Source organism: Cavia porcellus, unplaced genomic scaffold (genome assembly GCF_034190915.1).
Source record: "Cavia porcellus strain 051 isolate PalLab524CR breed Dunkin Hartley unplaced genomic scaffold, mCavPor4.1 scaffold_30, whole genome shotgun sequence".
Classification (NCBI taxonomy): Eukaryota; Metazoa; Chordata; class Mammalia; order Rodentia; family Caviidae; genus Cavia; species Cavia porcellus.
Window position 1 is genome coordinate 47,997,734 of NW_026947513.1, and position 15,545 is coordinate 48,013,278.

The window sequence follows — 15,545 nt, forward strand, 5'->3', positions numbered from 1 at the left end:
TCCAAGTGCTAGGATTACAGGCCTACACCACCACAAGCTGGCCTTCCTGACTCTCATATCAATGTGATTTCGCTAACAATCAAATTATTAATTTGATTACAAAAAGTGCTTTTAATGATATATAAAGCACTCATAATTTTCACTACATATTTGAGCCAAGCTTAGAAGATCATGTACATAATTTAGATAAAAACAAAACCACAAAACAGATTAGTGGGGGAAAGCGCAGAATGGGGAAAAAGTATACAATTTTCGTACGTAAAGGCTGTCATATTACCTTTTCCAGGTCTAACTCCTCTAACAAAATGCTGGCATTCTTGTTGGCTTCAGCAGCCTGTCTGTCTTTGGCTTGTACTATTGACTCCATACAAAGGTGACACTTCTTCAGCATCTCCTATAATTAAAAAAAATTAAAGATATTTCTAGCCTCAAAGAACAATTCCCATTTAGTGAGGTTCCTAAAAACATGAAGATTTTCATTAAAGCATTTAAACACAGGATAAAAATCAGTGGCAGAAAAAAAGAAAGATAAAAAGGTACAAATAAATACAAAATTTAAGTGGCATATGTAAAAATAAATATTCGAAAACAAAATCCTGTGCTATTGACCAAGTGGTACTCTGGAAACTAAAATTATTTCCTCCAAACAGAATTGTGATAATGTATGTGAGCTGGTTAATGGGCTCAAAGGAAATGACCAAAGTGAACAAAAAATTCCTTAAGTAACTGAGAAGAACTGTCTTTAAGTATTAGTCACTCACAGAAGGCATCATAAAACACTGAGCACGGAGACACACTTGCTCTTCAACTGTATTTTCAAAACACATTTTAGAACAGCAAATGTTTTAAAAATAGTATTAAAACATTACTTCTATCACAGAAACAGTTTTTGTGTGTGTGTGTGTCTCTTTTGAGACAGAGTCTCATTATGCAGTCCAGGCTGGCTTGGGCTCACTTTTTAGCCCAGCTGGTGTCAAACTTGCAATGTTCCTCCTGCCTCACCTTCCTGAGGGCTGGCTTGGGCTCACTTTTTAGCCCAGCTGGTGTCAAACTTGCAATGTTCTTCCTGCCTCACCTTCCTGAGGGCTGGGATTACAGGCTGGGATTACAGAAACTTTTACTAATTCATAAGGTAAGCAAATCTGCAAATCTTTTAAATTGCATACTTCATTCACAAACAACTGATTAAAACATTATTATGTTTTACACATTATTGGTCAAACTAAGACTTTTCTTAGCACAAGAGACAGTCTAACAAATGAAATCTCTAGTTCATTCAGTGAGATAACTATGAGGACACATTACCTTATCAGTGATGGTCGCTATGTATCGCATACACTCAGAATCTGAGGGAAACTGATTAACTTCTTTTACCAAGTAGCGTACCACCTTCACATGACCCTAAAAAAGTAACAGTAATGTCAGATGGAAAACAGACTCTTATTTGGATTCAGGAAATAAACTCTGACCATATGAATGTAAGAACAAACACTGAGTTGTCTATTTGCACTGTAAATAAAAGACTTTGATTGTAATGGGTTAAATCTATACTGCTCATTTTCACCCAATCTTCCCGATAAGTACAGAATTATGTAACATAAAATTCTATCCAACTTGGAGTAAAAGAAAAAAAAATCCAAAAACATAAAAAAATAAGTTGGAGGTATGTCTAATGAAAAAAAGAAAAAAGATAAATATTCATCTTACTTTGGCAACTAACTACAAATGAGCATCCAGTTTCAGTTCTACTAAGCACTAAAAGAATAAAGGTACTATATAGTGAGTTCAAGGTTGGTCTGATCCTGTCTCAATAAAACAAGTAAAAATAACAATTTTATTATTTTATTGTTCCAGATAAAAACCAAATAGCACTATTCTAAGCTGTGTCAAAGAAAATATCCTTTGCACCAGCATCAGCTGTGGATAAATCATTCACTATAACACAGCTTAGTATCTACATAAATTTCAAACTCTTTAGATTCACTGAACTTTTTACCCATCTAGATACAACATCCATAATTTAGCCAGTTTGCATAAAAAGTAGCAGCTAAAAGTAATTCTCTCTTCCTTTTTTGTCCTGATGTTATAATAATTTTGCTTTAAATGAAGAGCTAAAATGCCACTTGCATCATTCCCCAATGATCTTTCCAACACTTCTTTAGTCCTTACACTATTTATACAGGACAACTTACACAGTTTGTTAGAACTTCAACATGGGCCTTACTTCCCTCATTAGGCTACATTAAAAAATTATAACTGTAATATTAAATAGCCAAGTCATTAAAATGCACTTGAAGAATATTCAAAAGATAAACAGAATGAACAGTATAAAAGATAAACACTGTTCACATAATAAAACTATTTGAAAGATACATGCATGCCAGATACTAGAGAAACACCTAAAAATAGTCAACAGTGATAACACTAAGATATTTGGCAAGATGAATGATAAAAAACACTAAGATATTTGGCAAGATGAATGATAAAAAGATAATAAAGTCCTGCAGAACTTCAATAACGCAGGAAACTGGAGAACTCAATGTAAGCTCAAATAGGATAGAAACAGTTTGTGCAGAAAGAAAGTTTTAAATTACCTAAAGAATAACTAACTGGAAAAAAGGACGGGTGACAGAAAAAGGTCATTCTAAATGAGAACAGAGATGATATGAGACACAAGAAAAAGATCAACTAAGGAAAAGAACTCCAAACGAGAATAATAGTAAGAGAACACCTACAGGCACTGAACTGTGATGGCTTTGAACACCAAATCAGGTTGGATTTCAAAGGAGGTTAGACACTAGAGGCACAAAACTACTCAAAACGGGAAATGATGGAATGGTTAGAAAGATAAACTTGATAATGATACGCTTGCTTCAATTAGAGGTAGGTTGCCTCTAAGAAAGTAAGTTTGATGAATGAAAGATAAAAAACAAGTCAAGCCAGTTGTGGTAGCACGTGCTTATAATGCCAGCATTTGGGAACCTGAGGTAGAAGTGTGCCACAAGTTTGAGGCCAGCCTGGGTTACACAGTTGAGTTCAAGGCCAGCCTCAACTGCAATAGCGAGACCTTGTCTCAAATAAATTTAATTTTTAAAAAATCAAGCTAGCTGTGGTGGTATGCGCCTGTGCTCTCCAATACTGAGGAAGGGTTGAAAAATTGCAACTTGGAGCCCAGCCTGGGAAACACATTGGGAGGTCCTGTCTCTCAAAGTTAAATAAATAGAACCAGAAATGTATCTCAGTATGAAAGCCCTGCGTTACAAGGGGTTGGGGTTGGGGGAAAGCCTCCAAGAGAAGGACAGACAGACATGGGGGATGAGAGAACAATAAGAGAAAAAAGAATAGAAGACATCGTGTATATATTACAATTTTTCCACATTTTGGAATCTATGAGATTTTACTGAGATTTTTCAAATGAAAAATTCAGAAAGCAAGTATTTCTGAAGTGCATATTTTCTTTATAGTACACAGGATTTTCAGAATTTTTTTTTTAACTGCTAAGTGGGGATTCCAAAGGATTTTCAGAAATTTAAAATACTGGTAATGAGACTATAGTTTTTCTTCCCAGTATTTAATGATCATGATAATAAAATAAATCTAAGTTATACTTCTCTCTGCAGTGGTAACAGAAGGAAACATCTGTCTATATTACGCTTCACTGGAGTTACATTTTGTGAAATACTTATTAAGATTACAACTGGATTTGATAATACTACTGAAAAGGCTTTTTCAAAACTTCATTAGGTCGAAGTCCAGTATAACAGTATAGCTTTTCTGCCATACCTGTCATCTATCCTTCAGTGTTAACAGAATAATAATTTGTGTATAACTGGCTCTCACCAAAGTTACTGAATCATAAAATGAGTCTTCAGTGATAATGAGACATGCACTTCCTTTACTAAAGTGGAAAACATCATGTAAATGAGGATCAAAGACCACTACCTTTCTAAATGCTGCCATAAGAGGAGTTATTTTGCGGTTATCTGCTGCGTCTACATCAGCACCTGCTTGTACCAGTAACTGAACCACATCAAGGTGTCCACCATTTGCTGCTAGCCACAATGGAGTGTTCCCCTTCTTGTTACGTACATCAATATGAGCTCCCCTAAAAATGAATGACATAGATAGCACTGTCTTAAATGAAATGGAATGATATAGGTAACAAAAACCCCACAACTAGTAACATATGAAATACTCTATAAAGATGAAATTATTTTTAATATTCAAGCACTAAAATATATTTTCTCTTAGAATTATATTACAAAGCATTTTCAGCCACCAAATGGAAGTCATATATTCAATATCTGATATCCTAATTTAAATGACCATAATTCTTTGTTTCAAATCCTGAGAAAATGGAAATTTTTAAGTAAAAAGTAAATGTAAAACCCATAATATCATAATATATTTAAATATAATCTAGAGATACAAAAAGTATCTACGACACAAATGTATATTTTCCCTGATTTTTTTTTTGTACCAGGGATCGAACTCACAACTTCACTCTTGCCAGGCAGGCATTTGTAACACTGAGCTAAATCCCCGACACAAATATATATCTTAATATTATTTATATTCATGTACTTATAGTATTAGTTTCAGAGTAACATGGTCTAGTACATGTTAGATGGGTACGTTAAGTAGATGAGATAACTCATGGTAGGAACAGTAGTTAGCAGTAATAAAGAATACTGAATACTCTTAGTACAATACCACACAAATGTCTTAAGACTGTCAAGTGAAAAATACAGACCAGGAGACAAACACCACTGGAAACTGGCAGAAATTCTAAATGACTAATCTTAATTCTAATCATACTGACTATTTCCAAAACTCACCAAAAATCCCTAACTGCTAAAGAATAGGAAAATCAACCAGGAACCCTAAATCACTGCCAGACTTTGAAGACTTGAAGTGTGGTAATACTTGGTAAAACTCAATTGTGTGGGAGACATGAGTATGGATGACAATGGCTGCACCATCAGATACCTTATTACAGCACTGAAAAAGTACATACACACTGAAACAAAGCAGACAATGTAACACCTAAGTCTGAATGGATGAAAAATAGACAGGTTAAGTTTGAGAGGAAAAAACTCCCACTTGCAGTTTATAGAAGTACACTTAATTTCTTCAATGATATGACTGCTCAAGGAGAATATGAATGACCAGTAACACTATGTTCACACATGAAGAATATGAAATTATCTTACCTGCCAATGAGAAGCTCACAGAATTTATAATGCCCTTTATCTGCTGCTATGGTTAAAGCTGTATCTCTTGAGGAGGGAACTGGAGGGGCATTAACATCAGCACCTTTATCCAAAAGAACGCGGCCCACCTCTGCATATCCACCAGAGGCAGCTTCCATTAGCGGTGTGAGGCCAGTCTAAGTTTAGTGGGAAATAAACAAACAAATGAACAGAAAAACCATATTGGAGACTGGAAATAGCCAAAATGTAAAAAGAGTGAGGGAACAATGTGGTATAGTTTTTAGAAAGAGGTATAACAGTCTCAGCACTGATACTTATTCTCAGAATTATAACCTAATAATCTGTCATAAGAAGGTAACTACCTAAAATCAAGTGTTAAGAAAAGAAATTTGAATAAGATGCAAGCATTTAGCATGTAACTGGCAATAAACTTTCTCTCACTTCTTTCAAAATAGCGTATCTTTTTCATATGAAAATCCTAATATTAACACCTATAAAAAATGTATACTTGAGGTGTTTTCAAAAGTTAATACTTGAGTGACTTAGAATGATTTCTAATTTAATATATCCATGGAAATAAATATTAAATAAGACAGGTTAGGATTTTGAGTTCAAGGCCAGGCTGCATTACATAATAAGACTATCTTTAAAAAAGTAATAAAATACTACTGTATACTAAAAACATCAAAGCATTAAATTCATGAGTAAATTCAGACCTTTTCTTACCTTAGCTCTGTGTTCAACATTTGCTTTTCTATCAAGCAGAAGACTAACCACTTCAGTTCTTCCTTGGAAGCAGGCTAAGGTAAGGGCAGTGTTCCGATTGGTTTCTATTTGAGCGTTTATGTCGGAGCCCATGTCCAGCAGGAGCTTGACAGCAGCCGTGTGCCCATTCATTGCGGCTAACATGAGGGGAGAAATGCCCAATTTGCTACCAGTTCTGGGGATTAAGACACGGGAAGAACAAAAAATAAAAAAACAAAACAAAACAAAAAAACACATTTTACACCAGAAAAGTGATTTATATTGGAGAATTTTAATGCAATCGATAGTTTTTTCAATTTCTATCTCACCAGATTTCATTACTTAAGTAAAAAACTAGTTTTTTAAAAACCTCTAACAAATTGGATTGTCCAATTTATAGGAAGGGCCAAAATATAGTATTCAAAAACAGGTGATCTACAAATATCTTTAACATAATACTCTTTATAAACACAAGGTCTGTGCACAAGAATAAACTTGCCTAGAATTAATCTCAGCTCCTGCATTTAGTAGTATTTTGATGATGTTCACATAGCCACCCGAAGCAGCCAGACTCAGAGGGGTATAATCAGAAACATTCCTGTGCTCTTTATTTGCCCCTCGTGCTAACAACAGTTCCACTACCTGGAAAGGAAAAGGGAAAGAAATGTGTTTTATGGTGACACAATTTTCAGGCAACGCATTTTTGATTTCTCTTTTTTCTGATCTATGGTAAATCAAAAAAGTTCTTTCACCCTTTACACAAAACTGGCAAAGGATCTCAGAGGACAAGAAAGAGAAAAACTTCTCAAATAAGACCCATCTAGAAATCTTTTGACAAAGTGTAATATATTCATGGAAGATCTGGCTGTAAAATATGACATGCTATTTTGGAAATCAGTATTTTTGTTCTATTACACAGTGGTAAAATACAAGTAATATGGGACAGAATTTTAATTTTATTTCTATAGTAGTGGGGATTACACCCAAGACATTTCCACTAAGCTGAATTCCCAAACATTTAAAGTTTAAACTTTGTTTTAAGACAGGGTCTCTCTGAATTACAAAGTTGTCCAAACTGAGACACAACCTGCAGTCCTCCTGCCTTACCCTTCCAGAGTGCTAGGATTAAGGTGTATGCCACTATGCCTAGACAGATTTTTTTGTTTTGGACACAGCATCCTACTATGTAGTTTAGGCTGGCCTTGAACTTACTATAATCCAATGTGGGTCTCAAAAAGTTATGGTGAGCTTTCTGCCTCAGTTTCCCAAGTGTTGGGATGACAGATCACATACCATCATGTTTGGCAATCTTTAAATTTATACATGCAAATACATTTAAAATAATTTTAGACTACTCAATCAGCAACCTTTATATGTATTTAAAAATAGCTAATACCTATCTTTCTTCAAAAAAAGTTGAAAAGACTATCCATGTATTAGTTACTTACATTTTACCATTAATACTATATTATGCTATAGATGCATAATTTCCAACTAGCAGTTGAGTTTTCTGGGTATGTAGTTTTAGAAAATATTCCCAGATCATTCTCTAAAATGTTAGGACTACTTGTACTACCATCAGATGCATGAGTTTCAGTTGCTCTATATCTTGGCAACATTTATTGTTACCAATCTTTAATCCTCACCGCAGACTAATGTGTTGTGTATCCTACTGAGCCTGAATTCTCTTTCTCTCACAATTATAAATGTTTAGCACTTATGGGCTTATTAAACATTCATAGCTTTTTACTCACTATACCATTTAAATGCAAAGTACTATCCTCTGACACAGGTACCATATCTTTGATCTCCATTTTAGAAATGAAGCACAAGAAAGTTATGATCATCTCAAAATCACAGCACTTAACCTTACTCTTATTAATAACTATAGTATTTTCTAGGTAGCATTTTGAATGAACAGTGACATCTCTTATCTATCAAACAAAACCTGTTTACTTCTTTGAATAAAGCTAGGTCCAATTTTCAGAGCCAAGGTGGCTTCTTTGATAAAAACAAGATAAAAAGTGGCATTAGTCAATTTCATTTTAGAAAAGTCCCTTAAAGTAATAAAGTAAGAATGAATTTCCACATTTCTGAAATATTCTCAATTTCATTATGTACGTTATCCTCAGAGAGATTGGTCTCTTCTCAAAGAAGAACAAACATTCAATATAAAAATGTCTGCGATTTTGTAATAAACTAGCATTTCAAATTTAGTTTAACTGCTTCAACTGAAACTCCTACAATGGTTATAATCTTATCTGCTGCATTTGAGTAAGAACATATAATTCATAAAAATTACAGCATTCTATCGGCTTTATTATTTTTAAATGAAATAAATCAACTTATTTCTTTGATTAAACATTAAAAAATTAGTACTACAGAAAGCAAGTATTATTTCAAGCTACATAATGACTAAAAATGTAAGTTAAGGCAAAATTTTATTTTCATTACATATTGAAAGAGAAAAATTACATTTCTGAACAATATTTTATTATGAGCTTCTCAGTTCAATGTTATTTAATCACAAAAATATGTCATAAAATTTGTATGAAACTGACAGAAATTTTTAAGCTACTCCCAAATTTTTAAGATACTCCAAATCAGGAATTTTTCTGACAAAGTAGAAAGAAAATACTGTATCTCAAACTAAGTTTACTATTTATTTATTTATTTACTCATTCATTTTGACATAGGGTTTTACTATGTAGCTAGGGGTGGCTTTGAACACAAGGGTAATCTTCCTGCTTCAACCTCCAGAATGCTGGGATAACTTCCATTCACTACCACTCCTAGCTAAATTTACTTTTGACTGTTTTACTTAATTTTTGGTGTAAGATCTTCTCACTGATTCATCAGGATTGGGGGGGAGGGGCGTATTTCTCGCTATGTAGTATAGGTTGGCCTTGAACTCAACTCTGTTTCCCAAGCTGGCTTCAAGTTCATGGCAATTTACCTGCCTCAGCCTCCCCAGTGCTGGCATTATAGGCATGTCCTACCACACTCAGCTTCACTGTGGATATTATGGGAGAAACAAAGACACAGCAAGAAGAAACAGCATAGTAAAACACAGGTCCTTTTTTAATTCTTGTATTGAACATCTCTAGTAAAAAGTACATCTAACAATTCACACATGTATGCACTAGGTAAGGGCAAAAAGCTATGAAAATAATCAAAAGAAATCTAATAAAACATTTATCTATGTTCATGTTGTTATTAGATTTCATTTCCTTCTATTCTACAAAACACAGAATCACTAACCTCTATCTTCTCATACTTTTACCATTTTACTAGAGTTTCCAGTCTTTTGTATAGGGATTATTCTAGCTCTGCTTCTTTCCCAAGTGCTGGGATCAGAGACATGAATCACCATGACCAGCTGCTAAATTCTACTGCGTTTAACTGATCAGAATTAAATGTAACCTGGTGAGCTATAATTGTGCTCACCTAGGAGGAGGCAATGGTCAACAGTTAGCCAGTCAGAATTCATTCACATTAAAGGGCGAAACAGCCCAGAAGAGTGAAAGATTTGAAATAGTATTCTCTGGCTAGCAACTAAAAACACAGGTCTTCTTTCAAACAGACAATGGATGACTTTAAGCAACATAGTAGAACACCTAAAGAGAAAAAGATGGTTATAAATAAACTATTTGTTCAAAGAATAGGACCAGAAATAGAAAATTTACCAACTTCTAAATAGGGAAGCCCTGAAAGGAAAAGGGCAGGGAGGGAGGGTTGGAAAGAAGAGAAGGGACTTTTAAAGTGAGGAAGAAAGTAATCTGAAGATGGGTGTGGTGGTCCCTAACAGTAATCCCAGGGCTAGGAAGACTGAGGCCAGAGGCGCACTCCAAGTTCAAGGTTATCCAGGCTACACAGTGAGTTCAAGGCTGGCCTGAAATACTGTGTTTTAACAACAACAACAAAAAAACCCTAATCTGGATGACTTCACCCTACCTCTAAGAGTCAATAAATCCCTGATTGAGAAGTTGTGACACTAGATAGCACACTTGGTTCAGCAAGTTTTATATGCCCTGTATGTCATAATGGATTTGGGAAAAAATAAAAAAGTTATTTAGCCAATTACTACTTGCCAGAAAACATGAAAGGGAATGTAATGCTACAGTTTCTTTAGCCTACTTAATCAAGGTCAATTAATCTGAGTTCCAAAACAGAGAGCAATAAAGGAGGACAGGCCTTGATTTGGAGCATCTTAGTGTTTCTCTTAGCTTAAATTTTAATACACAGGGACATGTATGTAGGTGGTAATTTCAGAAGAACACTGTTATAAATAATGCATATTTTCCTGGCAATATAGTTTATGCTAATACTGTCTTTCTGCTAGTAAATTATAGCCTGAATTACTTTGACAAACTGAAACATCAAATCAGTATTACTGTGGGGGGGGGAATCACATAGTATGTATCTGCTATACACAAAGAGGGGGAAAAATTACGTTAAGAGGAACTGTTACCTCTTGTCTGCCCCCAGAACAAGCCAAGGAGAGTGGTGTGTCCTTGGTTCTTTCTGACTGAGCTTCAATGTCTGCACCATTGTCCAGCAGTATTTCTACAACTCCAACATGACCAGCTGTAGCAGCCAAGATGAGTGGAGTAAAACCTGGAAAAAAAATAATGATCTTTTCACTAAGTGCTAAGCAAAAGACCAACACCTTTTTCGAATACAACTAAGTATCAAATTGGGGCTCAGAAGTAATATTAAATTTTCTAAAAGTTTTCCCACATAATACAGAAAATAAGACACATGGATAAGCCTTACCTTTCTTATCTCGGTGCTCGATGCTAGCTCCTCTCTCCAGCAGTGTTTGCACCAGCTCCTCATGGCCCCCAGCACAGGCAAGTGTTAATGCTGTATCATGATTGCTCTCAGTCTGTAGGAAAGTCATCTTCTGATTAGCTTATTAGACAGTTTTAAAATTTAGTAGTAAATATACACATACACATTTATACAATATCAGACATATGAATAGAAAGGCTTGTCTGGCTTTTTTCTCCACCAGTGGCCAACCATTGATTTGTTTTTTAAAGGCAATAAATAATAGTTGCATGATATGGGCAATTCTTGAACACCAAGAAAAAGTGTAATTTTCCTTCATACCAGCATATATAGTCAACTAGACTATATGATTCAAAGAAACCATGGGCTCATTTTAGTTTCTGAAATATACACTAGATTTATTTTTCTATCTCAAATAAGTAAATAAACAAACAACAACAACAAAAAAACATACTGTTTGAAGTGATGGTGTTTATATAGGCAATGCAGATTGAGATCCCTGAGCACAAATGATTAACCCAGCTTCCTGCCTGGAGAGCTTCCAGGCTGCAATGCCTGAACAGGTACCCAGAGCCTGGCAGCCCCCCCTCCCCCAGTTGGGAAGATAGAGTGCAGAGAATTAAGGTACTAGAGTTAATGTTGCAGATTACTAACAAAACACTAACCGCATTGTACACTGGAGACCCTGGGAAGGCCCCTCAAGGCTTGAGTTGAACTTTGATCTGCATGTGTGCACAAAGGTATTATTGGTGGCCAGGGAAAGACTTTAACACCAAGAGCTAGAATATACAGCTACAAACAGCCAAATTAGAAACACCTTAAAATACATAGGTTATCAAACAGAATCTCCAGTAGTGAGGCCAAATTAGTCCTGAATCTACCTAACAAAATCTAAAGACAAGACTTGAAAAACTCTTTCCAAGAAACTTAGCTATATCTGAAACAAAGCCCCCAAAAGACCCAAAAGTATAAAACACACTTGACATTTTGAAAGACAAAGACTATTCCACTTAGTAAAGCAATGTCTATATGCAATTTCACTTATGATAATAACAGTGACCAATACTGGATTTATTTGTTTAAATGCTAATGTAGTTAAATATCTAATTCTCTATATTTTTAATACTGTCCACCTGTGGTATCCAAAACAGTAACTTCTAGCAATATATGACTAACAGGATTTAAACTATGGCTGCTATTACTTAAAGACATTTTATTTATTTTTGGTTCTAGGAATCAAACTCAGGGCCTTGTGCTTGCCAGGCAGGCACTGTGCCACCAAGCTACATCCCTGGCCTCCGACACTGTTTTTTCAGTTTAGTTCTACCTAAATAACTGATAGTCAATCTGAACATTGGGAAAATCTGGGGGTGTCTGGAAGAACTAAAGTAAACGATTCCACTTCTCAAATCCAAATCTAGTAATTCTAGTGTAAACCCAAATTGAGATAGACATTAAGAACGTGACAAACCTGAGATGGAGGGAGTCTGTGGAATAGGAGATCACTTTTGGCACCAGGGTGATCTGATCTTCCTAACTACAATGGCAATATGCACACCAAATTATGAAGGCTTTTAGTATGAAATAAAAATGTACAGCAGCTCAATTTTTTGATATTCGTCAAATACTCAAACAGTATTACAGATACATTAGGTTAAGGACACTTTTTTTTTGAGAGAAGCTTCGGCTGCCCAGGCTGATCCTGAACTCTTGCATCTAAGTCATCTTCCAGCCTCAGCTTCCAAAGTACTGAGACCATATGCACATACCACAATGCACCTTGCAAAATATGCATATATAAACTGATACTTAATTCTGTACCTACTTTTTGGACAATACTGGGGATTCAACTCACGGCCTCCTTTTTGTTTTGAGAGAAAGTTTCATTAAGTCACTAAGTTTCCCACACTAGGCTGGAACTTAGGATCATCTTGCCTCAGCCTCCCAGAATGCTATGATTATAGGTGTGCTGCCATCATTCTAACTGCTGTGCTGCTTCATTTCTTTTAAATGTGGGTACTAAAAAATTTTGAGCTAAACATGTGTGTCACTTTAGTTTGCTATCAGACAGGGTAACTCAAATATCTTCCATCACTTTCTTTATCAAACTGTTTTGTTATCTGTCACTCTTAGAGGAATAAAACTTCTTGGAATATAATGAATATGTCTTATTGGTGATTGCATTTTTCCCCAGAAAACAGTAAATGACAGTCATGTAGAATCAATGACAATATCTCTGGAAGGTCACACACTCAGACTGTTACTAACAAGCAAGAGGTCATATATATGAAGTATTTTTATTATATTTATATAATGTTTATTATATAAATACACTGTATATTATATATAATAACCATAAAAAGAAAAGTCACACCATCCCACAACCTAAATTAGGTTAAAAAACCAAACCATCATTTAAAAAAAAAAAAAAGAAAGAAAGAAAAAAAAATGAGACAAAGCAAAATGGTAGCCAACAAGTAAGAAAAAGCCTCTGGTCAGTGATGAAGAAGAGCTGCTCTGTCAAGGGGCTGGTAGAGAGCAGAGAGCTGTTGGACACAGCCTGGCAGCACGCAAAGGAGGGACTGCTACCACAACAATGGAGGGCCACCGAGATGACACGAGGGACAGCTCTGGTGCTCTATAGAACCCGATACTATCTTTCACTTCAGAGTCAAAAAGAGACATTATTAGTCAGACGTGGTGGCTCACGCCTGTAATCCCAGCACTCAGGAGTCCGAGGCAGGAAGATTGTCCTGAGTTCAGGACCAGCCTGAGCTACAAAGTAAGCTCAAGGCCAGCCCGAACTGCACAATGAGAAATTATTACGTCTGACTTCACAAAACAGGGACAAATCTCAGAGAAATAACCTTCAGATGGCTACACCAGCTAGTAACAGGCACATATGGCGTTTAAAACCAGGGAGATTTTTTTGCTCTGGCGCCCCTGCTGCATCATGAAAAGGACCTGAAGCACAGTGGTGGTGCATGAGCGTGGTGCTAAGTGTGTCTCCTGTCCTCTTGGTCAGTGAATGTACAGTCCACACACAAGCCAACTTTCTAATGAAGCTTATGAGATTTAAAATTGTTTCTCCAGGGTGAAAAGATGGTTTACGAAACCTGTGTCAATCTTAGTGAAAGAAAATACACATACAAAAGACAAGCATGAACATTTTATCAGTCAAATATATTTTGCCCACATTATGAAACATAAATTCAATTGCCATTAATTAAGTACTTTGTAAGTGATTTGTAAGTACTCTGATATATACTCTAAGGTCAACAAAGTTATCACAGGCCTTGCTTGCTAATGTAGGAATTACTGTACATAAAAGAATTTAGATTTAGGGCTGGGGATTCAGCTCAGTGGCATAAACGCCTTGCAAGCATGCAGTCATGAGTTCGATCCCCAGTACTCAAAAAAAAAAAAAAAAATAATGATTTAGATTCATCCTATGAGAAAATAAACAGTAAATTATGAGTTTAAGAAAAATTACTTAAAGCTGAGAAAGTTAAGATGAACAAATTCACTGAGGAATTTAAATTAAGAATGAGTAGCTCCACTGTATTTCTAGAGTAATGAAAAATTAAAGCAATTAATATTTTATGATAATGTTTTAAGGTAATCTTTTAAGGTAATAACAAAGAATTTAAAATTCTGAAGTGAGTCAAATATGAGGGTATATACCTGCAGTCCCAGCACTTGACAGATTGAGTTATACAAGACCTAGTCTCTAATTAACTAATTCATTTCTCTCTTTGTTCTTTTTGTTGTTGTTGAGACAGGGTCTTGCCATATAATGCAGGCTGGCCTTAAACTCAATGATCCTCCTGCCTCAGTCTCCCAAGTCTGGGATTATAAAAGCATGCACCAAAATGCTTGGCAATTAACTTCTGAAGAGTTCCACTCCCCAAATATGCACCTACACAACCCCAAAATGATTACTTCCCTGCTTTGTAATACATCAGCATCACACTAATTGAAATAAAAATTTGAGTTGACATACATAATTATAAGGCAAACAAAAAATTAGGTGTTTTACATAATGCTGATATAAATATGCAAAAATGAAACAGTTGAGCTACACCAGTCCTATAAACCATTATGGCACAAAGTTATAGTATACTGGTCAAGATGTCACTGTATGTTCATTATCACACATCTCAGAGAAAGTCTCACAGCTGTAAAAGGAGACATATTCACAGCTTTACTAAGTTTATCGAGTATGCATCCTAAAAAGGTTCTATTTAGCCTCCAATACCATAAATTATACCAAACCGCACTGTGACAGATACTGTTAAAATGAATTCTGGCTTATGAAATTGATTAAATTATATTCCATATAAAAATATTCTGTAAGTTATCCACATGACTAATTCTGGAAGTCTCCATAGATGAAGTTATAATCATCCATCCCCTTTAAAAGATAATAATGGAAAGAAAAGAAAAGACATTATTTTAATTATTAAAAACTGAGGAAACGCAACATTGTGCAAGGGACCAACTGTTTTTCTTATATTTATATTTCTTGTATTTATTCAAATTCAAGAAATTGGATGCAGGAGCACTTGCTTATAATCCTTGCTACTCAGAAGGCTGAGGTTAGCTTGTGCAACTCTCAAAATAAAAAATGAACTACAGTTCAGTGGTAGAGCATTTGCCTGGCCTCAGTGAAGTCCTGGGCTTAATCCTCACCGCAAAAAGACAACAGGTAGTTCAGAAATATACAAAGGACAGAACAACAAAGATGATAAGTAAGCTTTTTGCCTCCCATAAACAAAGTGTAAAGTGTTCGGA

The 15,545-nt window shown here is 35.3% G+C and overlaps 1 protein-coding gene across 7 annotated transcripts in view; it reads right to left on the minus strand.

The window, feature by feature from the left end:
* The window catches only part of Ankrd17 (ankyrin repeat domain 17), a 166,101-nt gene that overhangs the window by 48,287 nt on the left and 102,269 nt on the right, over positions 1-15,545 (minus strand). For all 7 annotated transcript variants that reach the window (XM_063240326.1, XM_063240325.1, XM_063240327.1 and 4 more), the window contains 8 exons: positions 10,734-10,845; positions 10,429-10,574; positions 6,457-6,599; positions 5,940-6,153; positions 5,214-5,389; positions 3,943-4,105; positions 1,306-1,401; positions 278-394 (listed from right to left, as the gene is read on the minus strand). In XM_063240326.1, the coding sequence (XP_063096396.1) occupies positions 278-394; positions 1,306-1,401; positions 3,943-4,105; positions 5,214-5,389; positions 5,940-6,153; positions 6,457-6,599; positions 10,429-10,574; positions 10,734-10,845 (1,167 nt within the window). The remainder of the gene's footprint in view (positions 1-277; positions 395-1,305; positions 1,402-3,942; positions 4,106-5,213; positions 5,390-5,939; positions 6,154-6,456; positions 6,600-10,428; positions 10,575-10,733; positions 10,846-15,545) is intronic.